General features: G+C 37.0%; 1 protein-coding gene and 1 long non-coding RNA gene across 2 annotated transcripts in view; one reads left to right on the top strand and one right to left on the bottom strand.

The window, feature by feature from the left end:
• LOC121738867 (glutamate receptor ionotropic, NMDA 2B) overlaps positions 1-19,561 on the bottom strand; it is a 33,335-nt gene extending 13,774 nt beyond the window's left edge. Inside the window, exons 1-9 of the mRNA XM_042131128.1 lie at positions 19,346-19,561; positions 8,129-8,509; positions 7,700-7,839; positions 7,335-7,550; positions 7,015-7,252; positions 6,482-6,795; positions 5,418-5,662; positions 2,638-2,839; positions 16-339 (exon numbers count right to left, since the gene is read on the bottom strand). Of these exons, the coding sequence (XP_041987062.1) occupies positions 16-339; positions 2,638-2,839; positions 5,418-5,662; positions 6,482-6,795; positions 7,015-7,252; positions 7,335-7,550; positions 7,700-7,839; positions 8,129-8,495 (2,046 nt within the window). The 5' untranslated portion in view covers positions 8,496-8,509; positions 19,346-19,561. The remainder of the gene's footprint in view (positions 1-15; positions 340-2,637; positions 2,840-5,417; positions 5,663-6,481; positions 6,796-7,014; positions 7,253-7,334; positions 7,551-7,699; positions 7,840-8,128; positions 8,510-19,345) is intronic.
• On the top strand, positions 10,284-16,979 carry LOC121738868. Its single transcript, XR_006037353.1, has 4 exons — positions 10,284-10,294; positions 12,889-12,893; positions 14,006-14,008; positions 16,871-16,979. It is a non-coding gene; the product is annotated as an uncharacterized LOC121738868 (long non-coding RNA).
• Positions 19,562-19,779: the final 218 nt, after the last annotated feature.

Raw genomic sequence — 19,779 nt, 5'->3', positions numbered from 1 at the left:
AGTCTAACGACTCACCTGAAAGAGGACCGCCCAAACGATCCAATAAGTTCGACAGAGCGAGAACCTATTCTGAGGTATTCTTTTCGAGTTATCGCCCGTGGAGCAATCGAATCCGCTCGGGGAAAGCCATTCGAAGAAGAATATTGAGAAGGTGGCGGCTTGTATCGCGACGGCGCCGACTAGCATCCACGACGCTGTGTCGAACGGCTCGAGGAAGGCAGTGGGAGATATGATACCCGTCCGCTTGGCCACCACTATCGCTATGCCCGTCTCCATGAACGGTACACTGAAGTCCACCACCGCCTCGCGGTCAGAGTTTATCATTAGCGATGTCAGTACCTGCAATATTAGATACATTTATCGTAGACCGTAGTTAATCATAAGTTATAACCAGGGCCGGACCATGAGCTTAGGGGGCCCTGGGCTGAAACTACTTAGGGCTACAACATTTTAACTGTCAGTTCGTAGTACCAACTACCAACACCGGACAACACGGTCTAAATTGCATAATAAACCTTAATCATAGGATTTGCAGGGATTTATTTATTTAATTATTTGTACAACAGATTTGTTGTATCATTTTAACTGTTCTGTGTTTTCGTTTTTTTTTTTTGTAATGTAGTGTGGTGTAATGCCCAAAGTTCTTGAATAAATGTTTTATTATTATTATTACAGAACAGCATTTGTGACATTTTAAGTTTGTACATAAAATTTGTTTACTGAGGGGATACAAAGTACAAACCACACGATTTGTTTAATTTAATAAAATTATCAATTCTATCGCATTATCGTCTATTTTTGACTGTGACTTGACATAGCTGGGGGTCCTTGAAATCATGGGGCCCTGGGCTTAAGCCACAATAGCCATAGGGTAGATCCGGCTCTGGTTATAACGTAAACGAGTAAACTAGAAAATGCTGTAAACAGTATATTTGAAAGTACATAATTTGCAGAGCTTAGACAGTATAAAAATCTAGAGTGTTCAAATTAATATTTTATATTTCAACTCGGTTATAAAACTATTCAACTTGACTTTGCACCATTCAAGGTGTCGAAACTCGAAGGTCGAGACTTCGGCGCATTATATTCAAACATGTGAACACATTAATTACGTAACATGACCTACATAGATCTACATAAAGGAACTATATTAAATTTAGAACTTAAATATTTGCTAAATACCTAGACGTCATACACTTTATAAAATTTGTGCTTTTACCAATTAATAATTACTCAATGCAAACCGACGTATAGGAAACGCAATAAACAATTTAGTAAAATTGTAATAAACAACTAGATGTTGCCCGCAAAGTTGTTTGGTCATAAATTTGTATGTTGCACTCGAGCCGTGCATTTTTGTCGGGGGAAAAGCTATATATCCAATGTACTTTCTCGGGGCCCGAAGTACGGTACATATCTCCAAACCAAATTTCATAAAATCGGTTCAGCGGTATACCTAAGCGGCAAGTGGTTGTCGACAAAATCAATTTCGCATTTAAAAGTTTCGTATTTATGTGTGATAGTCATCGAACCTATTTCTTGACTCAATTAGCCTCAATCGCTGAACGAAGAGTCGATATTATATTATATGATCAAATTATAGTGAAATTCCACAAATATGGTTCGGTCGGGTTAATTGACCGTCGGTAAAAGCTCGCACAATATAATATACAGTATTACTTGCGGTCCTTGCTACTCGCACCGCGCACGTGCGGTTTACGCGTAATAGCCCTATAATAATATAATAGCTATAATATTATGTCAAGAATGTTTTAAATTCGTGCTCTATTATTTTACGAGCAGACGGATCGTATGATTTCCACATGAGTACCGTGCACACTCTTCATAAGTTACGGGCTACGGCCTACGGGCACCGGCAAACGCTCAACGTATTCATATATTTAACTTTTAGCCGCTGAATCAATTCAAAATGAATTTAGCTACGTATTGACGTAAGTAACTACTTTCATCTATATATTAATACGTGAGCCTAAAACTTTGTATCACTTTTTACGAAAAATGGGGAAACGTTGGTGAATGAAATTTTGCACAGTTATAGTTTATATGGTGAAGGAGTGCATCGAGCTAATATTATTTTGAAATTATGCTTTTATCATACATATTTTTAACAAATAAAACATTACACACACTACAACACACACACAAGGAAAAATGACAAACCTATACATACGAATTATAATCTTTTATTTATGGTTGAAGTCTGTTGACAACAAGGTGACAAATTGAAAATGGATTATAGTTTTTAGTTAGTTATACCTACTATTAGACAATGCTTACACGGCCAGTCTGACTCTGAGATCAGCTAAGTCCCAGAGACAAGAGTTGAAAAATATGATAAAGTCAATATTAATTTTACAAAATACAGGTAAGTAGTCCTAAATATGTCATTGAAACTAAGGTCGAATTTCGACCACTGGGCGATCTCTAGTATTAATTAAAGCCTAAATAAAAATAGGCACAAAATAGATTTTATCTCAGAAATAATAATGAAGGTAAAAGTTTGTACTTAATATTTTATCTATAGCCAGTTTGTTTGTCATTTTAGTCATTTGAGCGGAGTCAGGCAACTGCTGATTATCTAGTTATTATAGCTAGTAAGTCAACATATCAACATACCATATCCGTCTTCTTGTTAACGAGTTCAGCGATGAGCCCATTCCACTTGCCGTGGTGCAGCGTGCCCCAGCGGCCGTCCTCAACTCGGACCAGCTCGTACGTGAAGCCCAGGTGCTCGGCCAGCTGCTGAAGCAGGTCTATGCAGAACCCACTGCAGCACTGGTACAGCGAGCTGTTCCGGTGCGCCGCGCCAGCTTCTAACCTAAAAGTGGAGTTTGTAAGTGTTTCCTACAGGGTACGGATATCATGTAACAGTTGAGGATATATTGATGATCTATATAATATCCTTAACATTTTTAATAACAGCTTGATCGCAACAGACTGCACAGTTCGGACACAACTAGTAGCAAACTATTATGCTAGAACCACCATCCATAGATAAGAAGATGATAGATCTTTTAACTACCCACCCGGAAGTAGTTCTATAGCCATTTCAAAGTTTTTCAGGGTGCAGGAATTACAATAATTGTAGCCTCGACACCCAAAGTCTACATAGTACAGTGAGCAGTGAGTAAGTACAGTGAGATATCACTGCCACAATTGCGGCGCGATCGACCCGCCGCCGCGTTTGTGGCCTTAGGTTTGATGGATCTAAGTGTGTAGTAGAAGGAATCCCACCAAAACATTAAATATAAAAAGGAGCCAAGCAAAATATTGCGTAGCCATGCAATATATCTATCGCAAAAAGTTTTCAGATCACATTCAATCCAAGCCTTCAACTTATTTTGTAATTTAAATCAACATTAAGTGAATTTATGAATAGTTTTCTTTATTTTATAATTATTATAGTGGCTCGGCAATGAGCACAAGAAAATCAAATATAAAACTTCATATTTGGGATATTTCATACTTACACAAACGGCAAGCGTAAAGTGTTTTTAGTATGTAACGACGCATGTGGACTATGGTACCTAATAAATCCAATTAGTCGCTGATTATTTCTCTAGTGCTCATTGCCAAGCCATTATAATAATTATAAAATAAAGAAAACTATTGATAAATTCACTGAATGTTGATTTAAATTACAAAATAAGTTGAAGGCTTGGCTTGAATGTGATCTGAAAACTTTTTACGATAGATATATTGCATGGCTATGCAATATTTTGCTTGGCTCCTTTTTACATTTAATGTTTTGGTGGGATTTCATTTCTTTTTTTAAGGTTTCTTTTCTTTTCAGGTCACGTTAAAACTTTTCTGTACTTAGCTTAGCACCCATTCTCTATCTCTAGGTATATATTCTAGGTCGTAAAATTAATTGATAATAACAGGTAGGTACTTCTACAAAGTACAAATTCTATGACGATAGCCCAACAACTTTTGAACTTTCAGGAGGTTATTCGTGCACCGATGTTACTTTCGATTGAGTATTACGACCTATCCCGGATTTTTTTAAACCATACTAATTATACTCCGCAAACAAGCGATACCGCGATATAAAGGGAGTGCTACACCATCTATCGAGCGAGTATGAAGTGTACATCGTAATTCGCAGTTCTGATGTCATTTATATTTAATTCGAATTTAATTATCATAGTTTCATTGTTAACTTTGTTAACACTATTTTTCCTTTTGTACGTAAAATAATTATTATGAAGTCGAAACTCATTTTTAATGTTCTTGCAAAGCCACAAAAGTCTTTTATTTAATAAAGTTATATTATACTTTCCAGTTTTTAGGTTTTTTTGCCCAAAGGATGAAAACGGAAACCTATTCCTAATGAGTCTAGACTTCGCTGTCTGTCTGTCGTCCGTCCGTGTGTCACGAGGCTTGATCTCGAGAACCGCAATAGCTTGATATTTTAATTTTTTACAAATTATGTACTTTTGTTGTCGCTATAAAAGCTAATAGTCCAACTAAAATAAAATAAATGATTAATCCGGGGTCTCATACAACAAACTTGTTTTTTGCCCTTTTTTGCTCTATATCCATAATGGTAAAAGTAAGGTTTTTGAAAATTTCAAAAAATACTTAGTTGTATTTCAACTTTAATACTAAGTAATAAAAAGTACATAAATTTGTGATTTAAGGGGGGCTCCCATACAAATTTACGGTACGGAACCCTATGTACGCCAGTCCGACTCGCACTTGGCGAGTTACATAATTTTTCCTTTCATTGTGGATAACGATCTACCTTGTTGCCAAATTTCAAGGTTCTAAGTCTGCTAGAAGTACAATTTTGATGATCTGTCAGTCAGTGAGTGACAAAATGTAGTAACTTTGATCATCCGTAACTATTAAACTATTTATCGAAATGTTATGTAATTTGGAGGTTAAGCTAGTTTTAATACTTGCTCCTAGTCACTTAAATTCTAAATCCCTAGCTTTGTTAACATCGAAGATAAAGGGGGTGTGAAAAAGCCGCGAACCGCTTCGAGAAAAGTATGCTATGGCTAAACGTGCTCCCAGATATGTCTTACCATGACGGTAACTACGACTTTTAACTACGACAACAGTTGGCCTTCAAAGGAACGTGGCCTTCTATGGTGAATGGACGTTATATTTGTTGAAAAAAAAATGTATAAAAAAATAATATTAATTGATCACTGAGTAAATGTAGCTTAAAGTTAAATAATTATTTACTCAACGTATGGACACCGCGCGCGGGAGGGGGTGTACGCCCGCCGCGCCAGCCGCATAGTAATTTACTAAGTGACCATGATTCATTTATTTAAAGGGAAATTTGGTAAAAAATTAAGTACCGAATCGAGTACCGAGTACTCTTCTTAAGTATAGATCATGTCTCGACGAGCTTTACAGAGTACTTTATAATATAGACTCACCCAGCCACCTCGACCTCTGGCGCGACGCGGCATATAACACCGCGGTCGAGCGAGCATCGTCCGCTGACGGGATCCGGCGGCGCCAGGTTGATGTACGGCGGCTCCTCTAGAAACGTGATCCTCATGTGGAACTTCTCCGGCACACCCTGGGGTGGCGTGTGCAGGCCCCCCGGCCACACTATGTCCTTTATAACGAGACGCTCCTTCGGGTACGAGTTCCACGTACCTATTTCTTCCCACACCAGCTGTAATTATGTTTGGTTGTTGTTAGGGTTCCGTACCCAAAGGGTAAAAACGGAACCCTATTACTAAGACTTCGATGTCTGTCCCGTCTGTCCGTCTGTAAGTCGTCAGGCTGTATCTCAAGAACCGCTATAGCTAGACTTCTGAAATTTTCACAGATTGTGTATATCTGTTGCCGCTATAACAACAACTACTAAAATAAAATAAAGTCAAAATTTAAGGGGGGCTCCCTTACAAAAAACACAATTTTTGTCTACTTTCATTCTATACCGGTACGGAACCCTTCGTGCGCGAGTCCGACTCGCACTTGGCCGATTTTTTATCGTGTACACGACAAAGAACATGGTGTTTTTTTTTTCTTTTTCTTCGTTGTGTTAAGTAATGATAAAAAAAAATTAAGCGTAAATGAAAGGGTGTTTCGAGTTATTGTTATTCAAATTCTAACCGTACGGAATTACGATTTCAAATCACATAAGAATTTTTTAATGAACATTCTCCATTTTATTATGTAGTCATAATTTAAGCTTGCGACATTAATAATTCTGGCCTCTGGGGAAAACATATTGAGGAATCGTATTTATACATTTCCCCTAAGACACATCGTTTCAACATCCATCTCGCTCGCAATTCGTTACTTGATACTTCGTTGTTATTTCTGCCTTCTCCATACTACATTTAATATAATATTTTCTTTCTTCTTTATAAAAATAATAATCTATAGACATTTTGTGAATAAATTTTCATCTAAAACTTTATCTGACATTTCAGTTACCTTACAGACTAATTCCGCTCTATACCTCGAGTCTTACGTCATTTCATACCTGATCGCCGAGGGTCGGCCTCAGATTCATGATCTTAAGTTCGGCAGCGCGCAGTTCGCCGTCTGGTGTGAACTCGATGCTCGGTCGTCCGGAGTCGCTTTCGACGCTGACATTTCGTAGATGGCGATAGAAACGTTCGCCAGTGGACCAGCGGGCCTCGCCGGTACCAACACCGCTACACGACAGTCGGGTACCGAGCGGGTACCGTACATTATCTGGCTCGTTGACGTACGACTCGACGCCGTAAGCGAACACCTTGACGGCGGTCGCGATCTCCGATATTATTGACGAGCTCGACGTGTCGAAGTGTACACCTGAAATTGTATTTTATTGAGTACTAAATTATAAAATATAATCTAGCTGCTCCATAAATAAAATCATGCAAGAACGAAGCATTGTCTCGCAATAAGAAATAGCTTTTTCTTATGTCCCCTTCGTCTACTTCGACTTCTGAGAAATCGAAAATATATTTGTTTATTAAGTAATTTATACTAATGTATATAATACCGTTTAACGTTTAACCATTTTCTTACCAAGCATCCCAACTGGAAATTTGTTCGGCTGCTGCATGGAGCCGAGCACGCTCTGAGTGACGATCCAAACAAAGTTCTCTCCCGTGAGATGGAGGTCCCCCGCCTGCGACAGAATATCGGCAGCCTCCTCCCGCGTCGCGTACAGCAGCATCACGCGCGCCTCGCTCGTTACCAGCTCGTTCAAATCAGCCGGCTTCTTTACGACTATCGCATTGAGAATCGTAAACTTGAAACGATCCTAAAAATGGAATTAACTCGTTTGAATCCTCCGCTCCTATTTCTCCTGCTAATTTATATTTTAGGATCGCGTCTGTCGTTACCTGCAAAGCCGTGACCCTCTCCCTCACCGCCTGTATGAAGTCGTCGTGGCCGGCGATGGCGGAGGTGACGACGCTGAACTGGTGCCACTTGTACCTCTCTAATATAGAGAGCATAGCGGCCGTCTGGTGCTCGATGGTGGGCGCGAGCTGCAGGCGCAGCGAGGCGTGCGACGCGTGCTTCTCCAGCCCGCTGTTGTCCGCGTTCCACGCGATCACCTGCGCACACCGCCACACTCACACACGCGTCGCACACGCAACTATAATATCTCAATGCTCATTCGACAGGTTATCGATTATTTATACGAGATGGAGTGAAGAAGTGTGCGATGATATGATATGAAGTGCATAGATACGGAAAGCATTACCGGTATGCCAAGATATCCGGCGAGTTGGAGGAAATATTGTGCAGAGGCAGTAGATCGCCCGTATTGTTCATGATTCATAAGATAGAGTATAGCAGATACGTTGACTGCTAAAAATTCTTTACATAGCGAGTCCAAGATAGCTGAAAGCATTAATAATTAATTACACTTTTAATTTATAAGTATATAATTTATAAAATGTCTAGTGAAATATTTAAAATTCTCTATACATGCATATTGTTTAAATCCAGTGTTTAGGTCTCGATTAAACTAGCTCGGTTACTTCTACAACGAGCGGATCGTCGTCGTCTAGGACTAGTCTGTACCTATAGTACAGACTCATACGGGGTCATTCTTCAAGCGAGGTCGAGCCGTCGCAAACCACAAGAGAAAACGAATCATTATCATAGAGAAGAAGAAAAAATCACTCACACATAGGACTAGGCGTAAGGCCCTGCATAGAAAGCGTAACATTTAGGCGCACTTGCGAGAATAGTTTGAGTTTGCGCGGTAGTTTAGACAGTGCCGCCTTCTCCGCTCGCGTGTAGTCGCGCGCGCCGAAGGCCTTGTGCGGGACGACGAGCGCGGCGGTGATGACAGAGGGGGCGCGGGGCACGGCGGGCGCGGGGGAGGTGCGCGCGCGGCGGAAGTCCCCGCCCAGCCGCACGCCGCCGCCGCGCGCCCCACCGCCCGTGCCGCCCGCGCCACCCCCGCCCACCTTGATGCCGCCGCCGCGCTCCGCGACGCCCGCCGCCAGCGCGCCTAGCGCCGCCAGCGCCATCAACGCGTGCGCCTGCATCGCGCCTCTTGATGCTGAACAAACAAAATTATATCATGTAAACACCACAAAAACAACTATTCAAAAACTGAAAACATGCATATTTTTATTTTAGTTTACAGTTGCATGAATTTCGGTAACGGTAAACTTAAAATATGCCTTTATTTAGCTTCTAATTGATGTGTGTGTGTTTTTGTAAGTAAATCAAGACGTTGTAATATAAAAGATTAAAAAAAATGTTTTACATCGTAATACGCTAAAACAAATTTATAATCAACAATTAAGTGTCATTGTTATCAAAATATTTCACTTTTGTAGATAAAAAACAAATCTATCTTTAATAATTATATAATAAATCTATATAATAACATAATCAACAACAGCTTATAAAATTACCTACTCCATGTGGCCTACGCCCTACACAACACGCATCCACTGTAACGACTAACGACCGCCACGCTCGCTCTTCATCTACGATCCGCTACGGCCTACGAGTAACGAGCTGGCTACGCACTACGAGAGCTACGCGTAGCTCGCGTAGCCGTTGCTACGACAATTTCTCGTAGCCCTGCTACGTGATCTCGTAGCTGTGAGCTACGCGAGTCGCGACGCGAGCTTCGCCGCTTTATGTTCGTAGACAATAGAAAGTTGAGGATTCTTTAGTTGAGGGATACTCATCGTTTCATTGAATTATTAACATTATTTATATTTTCATGAATAGCACTTTTCGTTTTATGATTTGTTATCATTCTATTTAGCTATTTTTCGCGATTTCATAACATAAAGGGGTATGAAGATTTTTATATGGAACCTGGCCGACCATTATGTTTTTCCGCTTTCACGAATATTTGTTTCAAAAATGGATAGCTAACATCAATAGAAACAAAAAATAATCTTGGACAAAACTACGTAAAGTGTCAAATTTCGAAGATATGAGCTGTATTGATGTTAGCTATCCATTATTGAAAAAAATATTCGTGAACGCGAAAAAACACAATAGCGGACAGTAGGTCGGCCAAAATCTTTATACCCCTTTATTATTTCGGTAAAATTCTCGAATACAATTTTAAATTTAATCAAAGTCGGTATTTAGCACGACCTTCACTGATAAAATCTATGTAAATAAAAATGATTTTAAATTTTGTTAGTCTCGCTATTACTCGAGAACGGCCGAACCTATTTGGCTAATTTTAGTCTTGAAATGTTTGTTAAAGTCCAGGTAAGGTTTATATAAGGAGGGAAGTTCACCGGACAAGGATACTAAGTTCACCGAGACATTTAGTATACAATAAAAATCTTCACGATATTGTAACGTTAAAAGTTATAATAACATCTTTGTCTTAACTCATAATATACACTAAACTTCAAGAATCAACAACTCTTTGGTATTTTATATTCGTGACTCATAGCAAATATATTACATACAAAATTACGATCAAAATATACTATTAATTATTAAAGCGAAATCCATTGCCAATCATTAAGTGATTGCAAAGTATTAAATTACTAATGATTTCATGCACGAGTAAATATATTTTGTAATCAAAATATATTTACTCGAACATTGCTACGGAACGTTTAATTTTTCAAATTACTTTACTACAATTAATAAGTTATACCAACTAGAAGCACATTGTAGTAATATAATGTAATACTGTAAGGTACGTTAACCCACCAAAAACATAAATGTAATAAATAATAAACAAAAAACTTTTTGAAAAAAAAAGCTTTTATTTAAATAGTCTTAAAAGAAGATAATCTACTTAAAATTTTTAACTATTAAGTTTTAATCCTCAATATTTTATACAATTTGCATGATAGTAAAATTTTGTCCTACTCGCGAGACCTAACGATAAATCAGTACTTGATAAATTTATTAAAATAAAAATATATGACTCAGTTAAATTGGTACTAGCTTATTTACAAATCGCGCGACAAGCTTTTATTATCATGCAAATTGTATAAAATATTGAGGATTAAAACTTAATAGTTAAAATTTTTAAGGAGCAATTTATTATTTTCTTTTTAGACTATTTAAAAAAAAGCTATTTTTTAAGTTTTTTTTTATAATTTATTTTTTGTTTTTTAGTTATCTCTGGCTAGATTTCTTAGCGTATTTGATAGGATTCTGATTAACTTAAGTCCTTAAGAAAAATCTATATTCAGCGAGTTGTTATATTCCGTTTATTTCTGCATGACTAAAAAGTTAAATTTAATTTAACAAAAGTGACCGGATTCAACCGACTGAAACCCGGCTGGATTTGACTTGAAGTCACGTCACGTCATTTCACGTCATGTCTCGTGACGTCACTCAAAGTCACGACAGGACACGTAACGTCGCGTCACGTCATGTCACGTAACAGCACGTCCCGTCACGACACGTCATTGTACGTCACGTCACGACACTTCACTGCATGTCACTTCACGTAACGTCACGTCACGACATGACACGACACGACACGTCACGTCATGTCACATCACGACATGACACGACACGACATGACACGATACGACACGACTTGACTATCAGAAGAAAAGAACCAGGAAAGATTAATTTAAGGTTTTATTGTTTTCTCATACATTTCTTTAAAATATGAAACAATAATACTAAAATACAACTTTTTCCTCAAGTTTGCCATATATCTGGGGGCACGGTAGTGCCCCCACCAAGATGAGCCAAGCGAAGCGCGCAAGGGCACTACCTACCTTTTCTCGAAACGTTTCGTCGTATTTTTGAACCCTCGTAACTTTGGTTTGAATAATGATAGTTGAAATTTTTAAGATATAGCGACATGGGTATAGTTAATAAATTCGCAAAGTTTGAATATCGTAGCTATTATATTTTAGATTTTATAGGTGTCCAAAAACCCACAATTTGGTCACTGACTCACCGATCATCAAAACTGTTAGGGTACTTCCTGAAGTCTTAGAAAGCTGAAATTTGGTATGTAACATGATATTAGTACTAAAACAACAAATAAATTATCAAACCCAACTTAACCTATATCCGTATCATTATAGAGCAAAATTAGGCAAAAATTTGTGTTTTTTTGTATGGGATTTATATTTTATTTTAATATTATTATTAATTATTAAAGTAGACATATTTTGAGGACCTTGAGAAAAATTCAATTCAATTCAATTCAACCTTTTGCTATTATTGATATAGAGCAAAAAAGGCCAAAAAAAATCGCGTTAGTTGTATGGGAGCCCCCCTTTAATATTACTTTTATTTTATTTTTAGTATTTGTTGTTACAGCGGCAATAGATATACATAATTTGTGAAAATTTTAACTCTCTACCTATTACCGTTCTTGAGTTACAGCCTAGAGACAGACAGACAGACAGACAGACGGATAGACGGAAAGACAACGAAGTCCTAGTATTAGGATCCAGTTTTTACCCTTTGGGTACGTAAGTACGTAAGTTTAAAGAATAGTCGTAGTCTTAGCATTTCTTTGCAAATATTTAATTAATAAGAATATTATTTTCATTAATTATAATAATAATAATTAGTTACTTAACTATCAATCTATTTCAAGTTTACTTAACTTGAAACAGATTGATTAGGAATTAGGAATTTTAGGATAATTAGTAAAGTAGGTCTTAAAATATATTTTTAATGCAAACAACATCGGTTTACGGTTGGTTTATCATTAATATGTGCATTCATGCCATAGACTTAATATATACTGTCGTATAGGTTTATGATTCATGCCAAATTACAGCTTTATAGGTCCTATAGTCTCTTACGTATACGTAGCCTTTTGTGTTATGTTATGTTATAGTTTAACACTAATAAAACACAATTTTTCCGTTATTTGTTAAAATCTATAGTTATATGATATATCTCAATATAGTGGAAAAAGTGCACGGAAAAATTGTGTTTTATTAGTGTTCAACATGGATTTCCACCAAGAACGGTTCGCTTAATTAATCCCGTGTATAAAAACGCGAGGTCATTGACCTAAAAGATATAATAAAGATTAAAAATCCATTAAGCACACAGCAACGAGTACAATCAATGACATATGTTATAGTTTAATTTACATTAAGTGCCAGTAAAAGACCATGTTAATAATAATTTGTAACCCACAAACAGTCAAACAAAATATGAAAGTAAAACTATAAAGCACTAACAGTTTAGTTTATAAAGAGCGCATAAAGTAAGAAGTGATTAGCGCCGACAAAGGCGAAGTCCGAGTGTCAAGTGTCGCGAGATTGTGAGAAGTGTCGCCGCGGGCTGGACCGCCTCAATTGCCCCAACGGAGTGCCTTTTCATCCGCTTTTCGTTAGTTTCACTATTAACTTTTCACACTTTTAAGTGTCGGTTATTAACATCAGCTAATAACGTGTCTAATCCAAGATTAAAATCTATCTATACTTAATCTATACTAATATTATAAAGCGGAAGAGTTTGTTAGTTTGTTTGTTTGAACGCGCTAATCTCATATAAAGCGGAAGAGTTTGTTAGTTTGTTTGTTTGTTTGTTTGAACGCGCTAATCTCAGGAACTACTGGTCCGATTTGAAAAATTCTTTCAGTGTTAGATAGTCCATTTATCGAGGAACGCTATAGGCTATATTTTATCTCGCTAAGACTAATAGGAACAAGGAAATAGAGGAAAATGTGTAAAAAACGGGAGGAAATTATTTGAAAGGGCTTATATGAACGCGCTAATTTCAGGAACTACTGGTTCGATTTGAAAAATTCTTTCAGTATTAGATAGCCCAGTTATCGAGAAAGGCTATAGGTTACATTTGATCACGCTAAGACTAATAGGAGCGAAGAAATATAGGGAAATGTGGAAAAAACGGGGGAAATTATTTGAAAGGGCTTATTTGAACGCGCTAATCTCAGGAACTACTGGTCCGATTTAAAAAAAATATTTCAGTGTTAGATAGCCCAGTTTTCGAAAAAGGCTATAGGCTATATTTTATAACGCTAAGACTAATGGGAGCCAAGAAATAGAGGAAAATGTGTAAAAAACGGGGGAAATTATTTGAAAGAGCTTATCTCACGAACTACTGGAGCAATTTTTCTGTTATTTGGCACACAACTTTAACTTAAGCGACATACACTATGTTCAACAAGAGCGTAACCGGCAAAATTAATGTTAGAAGTTAAATAAATGAAACAAAATTTATTTTATATAATTGTTTATTTATTACTTTAAAATGCTTTATCACTAATATGCGGTCCAGTCCCCTCTACTATGTATTATGGACTCACATCTCCGAGGCATATTTTCGATTAAATTTTCAGCGTAGTCACGGGACAATGTACTCCATATCGCTTTTATATTGCGACTTAGCTATGCAACGGTTTTTGTATTACTCATTCGTAGCTTTAGCTTCATAAGCGCCCAAACATTTTCTAACGGGTTTGCGTCTGGTGACTGTGATGGCCAGTCTAAAACATCAATACCGTGCTCGGTCTTCCAGGCGGTGCAGACACGGCTTCGATGTTTGGGATCATTGTCCTCCTGTAAAATCCATTTTTCGTTTGGGTTTTTATACCTACTTTTGACAGATGGTAATAAAGCTTTTTCATAAATTTTGTTCATTTTTGCTGCATCCGGGTTGTCCGTAATACATACAAACTTCCAAAACCTCGTTTTGACAGGCACCCCCTAACATGCACCTTTGCTGGGTGTTTAACAGTGCGTACCAATAATTTGTTGCTGGAGGTTGACCAAGCACGAGATGTTATACTCGATGCCCAAAAAGAAGCTTCGTCTGAAAAGACTACGTGGTCCCAATCACGGTCAAGATTTTCCTGCGCCCACGCCATTCTTTTTTTAAAGTGAGTCTCGGAGAGAAGAGGTTTTTCGTTAGTGCTCCTGTATTTCACTTCCGATTCCGCCAGTCGATTTCTTATGGTATTGGGAGATATATAAAGCCAATTTTCTTTCAGTTTTTCTTGAGCTGAACATAGAGATAACCGATTTTTTTTTCAAACATTTGAACGATGCGTTTGTCTTCGGCGGGAGTCGCCTTTTTCATTTTCCCTCTTTCTAGCAGGTCATTAACGCTCCGGGTTTCAGAATATCGTTTCACCTACTTGCTCACGAATGGTCTTGACTTCCGCATGTATTTGGCAGCTTGAGAATGCGACATTTTTTACCCTTTTGGGTGCAAGCAAAGAAACACTGCTTCATATCGTGACGCGACGGCGGCACTCATGGCGAATAACGTGTCGTCAACTCGGCGCATGCGCACAGACTCCTTTGTTTTGTGCTAAGCATTTTAGACAAAGAACCACTGAACGTGTTTCAGTTGTTTTTTTTTAATTTGGTTATGATTTTTGACGTAAAATGCCGGCTACGCTCTTGTTGAACACACGTAGGTGTAAAAAAGACCGTTTTGAGCGTCGTTCAGTGAAAAGATTTATAAAATAATGCCAATTTTCATTTTGCTAACTGACCACAAAATTACTCTGATTGCTTTGAAACCCCGATCATTCGACGCAGAAAAAAAAAAAAAAAAAAAAAAAAAATATATATATATATATATATATATATATATATATATATATATATTAAACCGGTTCAAAAAAATCGACTATTTTTTTCCTAGTAATGAAAAAACATGCCTGTGAAAAGACATCTCTATTTCACCGGTAAAGAAGTGCACTACATTTCCTATAAACCACAGTTGGTCATTATTCTAAAATTTATGTACATACAATCCAAATTTTTTGTAAACTTCAAATAAAGAATTAATTTCGGATTTTTTAAATTAAAAAGTCAACTATTTTTAATAGCAGAATCATAAAGATCTACTTTATCAACGACGTTAAACTTGATGATTCAATATTTTAAGCCAATTTTTTTTTTCAATAATAATTATGAAATATTTAAGAAAAATTAAAAAAAAAACGTTGAATTGATTACATTTTGGATTTTAAACTCGAATAACTTTTGAAGGAGTGAACTTACAGAAAAAACATAAGAGACAATTTATTTAGAGCGTTCAATTTCCTTCAAAAATATGTATCGCTCATCCCGACATGTTAATTCAAAAATGAGTTGTAAAATTCCAAGTTAAAAAAAAAAATCCCATGTTATTTAAACGTAAAATAGAAATTCACGATGAGCGACCTTTCAAAATTGATATTAAGAGCTCCCGTTTTCACAGGCTTGTTTTTTCATTACTAGGAAGATATTTCACTGCGGGTTTTGAAAAAAAAAATAGTCGATTTTTTTGAACCGGTCTAATATATATATATATATATATATATATATATATATATATATATATATATATATATATATATAACTCAATATGGACAAAATGGCGCTTCAAGGTTAAATTCTATATAAAAACTTTATAAATGGATTTCAGACATTGATTACTGTATTACCCAAGTAATACAAAGTTCTCCTAAAGTGCACATTTTATAGGCTTGCAGCACTAGTAACTCTCTCTTAGTGGTTCCAGGTTTGGGTTTTTATTAGTAGACGTTCTCATAAGTTGACTTATAATTGTGTATAGAACGAGATTATAGGCGCAGTACAGGCTAAGATGGCCTATACAAGTGTTTCAAAGGTGTAAATATACTTGAGAAAACTTGCTCCAGTATGTTACACTTGTAATAGACTACAGAAATAATTATATAAGGTCATACGCCAGTTATAGCAATGTATAGAACGAAATGCACTTAGTACCATTTAACCTTGTTACTTGACCTTATAATGGTGTATAATTAGTCAACTTTATGTGCCAATCATAAGTGAATTAGTTCTACAGTGGTTTCTTCCCAGTGTACTTGGTATTATTGTGGGCACTCGAATGCTGTTATAGTCTTAATTTCTATATAAAGGTTTCTTGAAAACTATAAGTGTCCAAAGTATTCTTCGTGAAGTCCATCTAAGCTTTTAAAAAATTATTGCACCTTCACGGCCATTTTGAATGCTGTTAGGACTAATATTATTTTTAAACACAACTTAGTAAATACGCCGTGTTCAATGGGTGAACAAAAATTGAGATGTTAAACACTTGTACGATGAACTTCACCGGAAATAATTACGCGTTTGCCGTTTAAACATGTACCTATGCACGTATAATGTGCGAAATACTTTTTATTTATTTATTTATTTAATATTAGAAAAGCAACAGCTTAGAATTTTACTTAAATAGCTAAAGAATAGAAAAAACAAAAAGCCTATGACAGGTTTTCAGCATTAGTATTAAGGAAGTGACTAACAAGCAAACGTGATTTTTTAACACTTACAAACAAAAATCTGTATAAATATTTAAAACTTAAATAACGACATTAACCTACGAATAATAAAAACTAAGGAATAGTAACTCCGTCAAAAAACATGCTCCAAAATACTTGTCAAAAAAGTGTAGGTACATTTCAATACATTTGCAATATTTAGGTGGCCTTGAGCCTTGAGCGGTATAAAGGCTGACGTTATATGACAGTTCGAATGGAACCAAATTTAAAACGATAATAGAATGGGAGTTATGTTTCCTTAGTTTTTATTATTCGTAGATATTAACCAAATTTTTAGAGGAAGTTAAGGTTAAATTACAAAGAGCGTGATGCTTATATATGATGAGAAAATATATGATTTACAAATCAAAGAAGTCAAGGTTGAGTTTATCTCTCGCATTCTTGGTCCACAATGTATGAGGATCAAAAGATATTTTTTTACAAATATTGTTAAACTTCTCTATCCTCGGTTGTTCACTAGAAAGCCTGGAGATGGCCTTAGTTAATAAAAACTTTTTTTGTTGCACGCGACTTCGTCCGCGTGAACTTCAGTTTATAGCGCGGGATGTCAACAAAAGTGGTATCAAAAGCTTTGATAAAAAAACCCTGGTACGGGGTAACCCTTAAATCAAAACAGCTGTGCAGTGTGCACATATTTTTTCATTTTTTAAAATAAAACTTTATTTTTTATGCCAATTTTTAAAGCTTATTGAGCCCCCCAATTACAAAACTTTACCCATAAACAATTTATCATTGATAGGTTTAAGGTTACGTCCGCGTCACTGCACAGATAAAGTACTGAGTTATTTAATCGAAAAAAATCGGAGCTTAAATGTAAGATGATACCACCTCTAGAAAGAAAGACGTTTGAGCAAGCGTCAGCGCGATGTAAGAGACGCACGGCGCCATCTATTATGAATTTTTGGAACTAACTTAATTTGAACAAATTTACGCATTTTCACCCCCTTACAACCCTTTTTTCCAGTAAAAAAGTAGCCTATGTCGTTTCTCAGGCTTAAAGCCTGAAAAAGGACATAGGCTACTTTTTTGTGGTTAGGCTTTAAGACTATCTGTATACAAAATTTCATTCTAATCGGTTCGGTAGTTTTGTCGTGAAAGCGAGACAGACAGACAGAGATACTTTCGCATTTATAATATTAGTATAGATTTTAGGATGTATCGGTTGGCTTCTATGAAATATATTTAGTAGGTAGATAAGTAAATCCTTTGTGACTCGTATCTGGCAAACATCCAAGATGGACAGTTTCGATGTTCATTCAGACTTTTACTTAGTCCTATTAAAGATACGCTTATACCAAATGTATATGGTAATAAATCAATAAAACTGATAAAAACCCCGTAAACAGGTACTCATTTTAACTTACATAAAAACTTCAGATAGCCATTGCTTGCGAGAATGTTAATTTTTACAGACATTTCATAAAAACTGTTTTATATTTTGTTCTCCATAACACTTTAATTGACAATAACTTAGTATCTATATATACTAGAGATGGATCGCCCAATGGTCGAAATTCGACCTTACTTGCAACGACATTAGGACTGCTACCTTTTTTTTTATGGAGGGGAAATATGCTACCTATATTTTGTAAAAAATATTGACTTCATCATAGTTTTTTTCAATTCTTGTCTCTGGGACTCAGCTGATCTCAGACTGGCCGTTTAAGCATTGTCTAATAGTATCTAAAATTAAATAAAAAAAAAACAATAATCCATTTTAAATTTGTCAACTTGCTGTCAACAGACTTCAACCATAAATAAAAGAGTATAATTCGTATGTATAGGCTTGTCACTCAAAAATCTGTAATTTTTCCTAGTAGTAGTGTCGTAGTATGTGTAACGTTTTATTTGTTAAAAATATATATGATAAAAGCATCATTTTAAAATAATATTAGCTCGATGCACTCCTTCACCATATAAACTATAACTGTGCGAAATTTCATGCACCTACGTTTCCCCATTTTTCGAAAAAAGGATTTTGATAAATTCCAACCCCAAGGGGTTCAAATAGGGGATGAAAGTTTGTATATAATAATACTTTTTAACGCGAGCGAAGCCGCGGGCAAAAGCTCGTATTTAATATTTATTTTATTTATTTATTTTATTTATTTAAGTAATACAAATTATAAATTATGTCTAATTGAGAGTGTACCATAAATCTGCAAGGTTTGTCTGGTATTTGTATACTTACATTATGTTAATGCTTATGTTATGTATTATCGGAAATTCGATTTAGATGAAATACAAGGCGTCGACGACGACGCGGCGACCGAGCCCGTATCATAATTCAGACCCGCTACTGGGCGGTCCCTCCCCAGCTAACGCTTATTTAATGCTACCATAAAACACGCATAATCCGTGTTTATTATTATGTAAACGTCTACTAGAGAAATACACCTCGTCAATCATTAAATATGTATCTTATAAACACATCATTAGGCAAAAGGGATTGTATTAAATTTAGTCAAAATGTTGTTTCGCTGTTTAATTAAAGTATTTACTACGTTCGAATTTGTTTTGAAAAGTGTAATATTTAATGATTATAAGAGTATATTATGTACTCGCAGTAGACGAAAGTGTACCCCGTAATTCGCGGGAAAAGTTAGATGCGAGCACAAGAGCACTCACCTATAAGCGCAGTCTGTGATGACAGCGGCCGCGGCGGCGGAGCGGCGAGTCGCGAGCTATCCACATATATCGAGGCGCCGGGCCAACATGGGGTCTTGCTAGGACGGACAGTGGCGTGGCTGCGGCGGCCACGCTTGTTTACGTAAGCGCCACGCCCCGAGCCACGCTTGGCGGTGAGGGGCGCGGCGCACAGCACCTGCGGTCGCCGAGCGCCGACTGCCGCACCGCACACGCGCCGACCGCCACGCCTGCGTCCCTCGCCCCGCCGCACCCCGCCCCACCCTGCCGCGCCCCTCCGCGCCCCTGCCGCACGCGCCCCACAGCCTCCACGCCTTCTGTTACATAATAACACTAAACGTCCACAAAGGCCCGTTAAGCTCGGCACAGACGAGGCATTTATGACAATCGGTCGAGAGCCCCGAAAGTGCTAAACT

Source organism: Aricia agestis, chromosome Z, assembly GCF_905147365.1.
Source record: "Aricia agestis chromosome Z, ilAriAges1.1, whole genome shotgun sequence".
NCBI classification, from domain to species: domain Eukaryota; kingdom Metazoa; phylum Arthropoda; class Insecta; order Lepidoptera; family Lycaenidae; genus Aricia; species Aricia agestis.
Note: the sequence above shows the minus strand (reverse complement) of the source record. Positions and strands in the feature narration are given on the sequence as shown.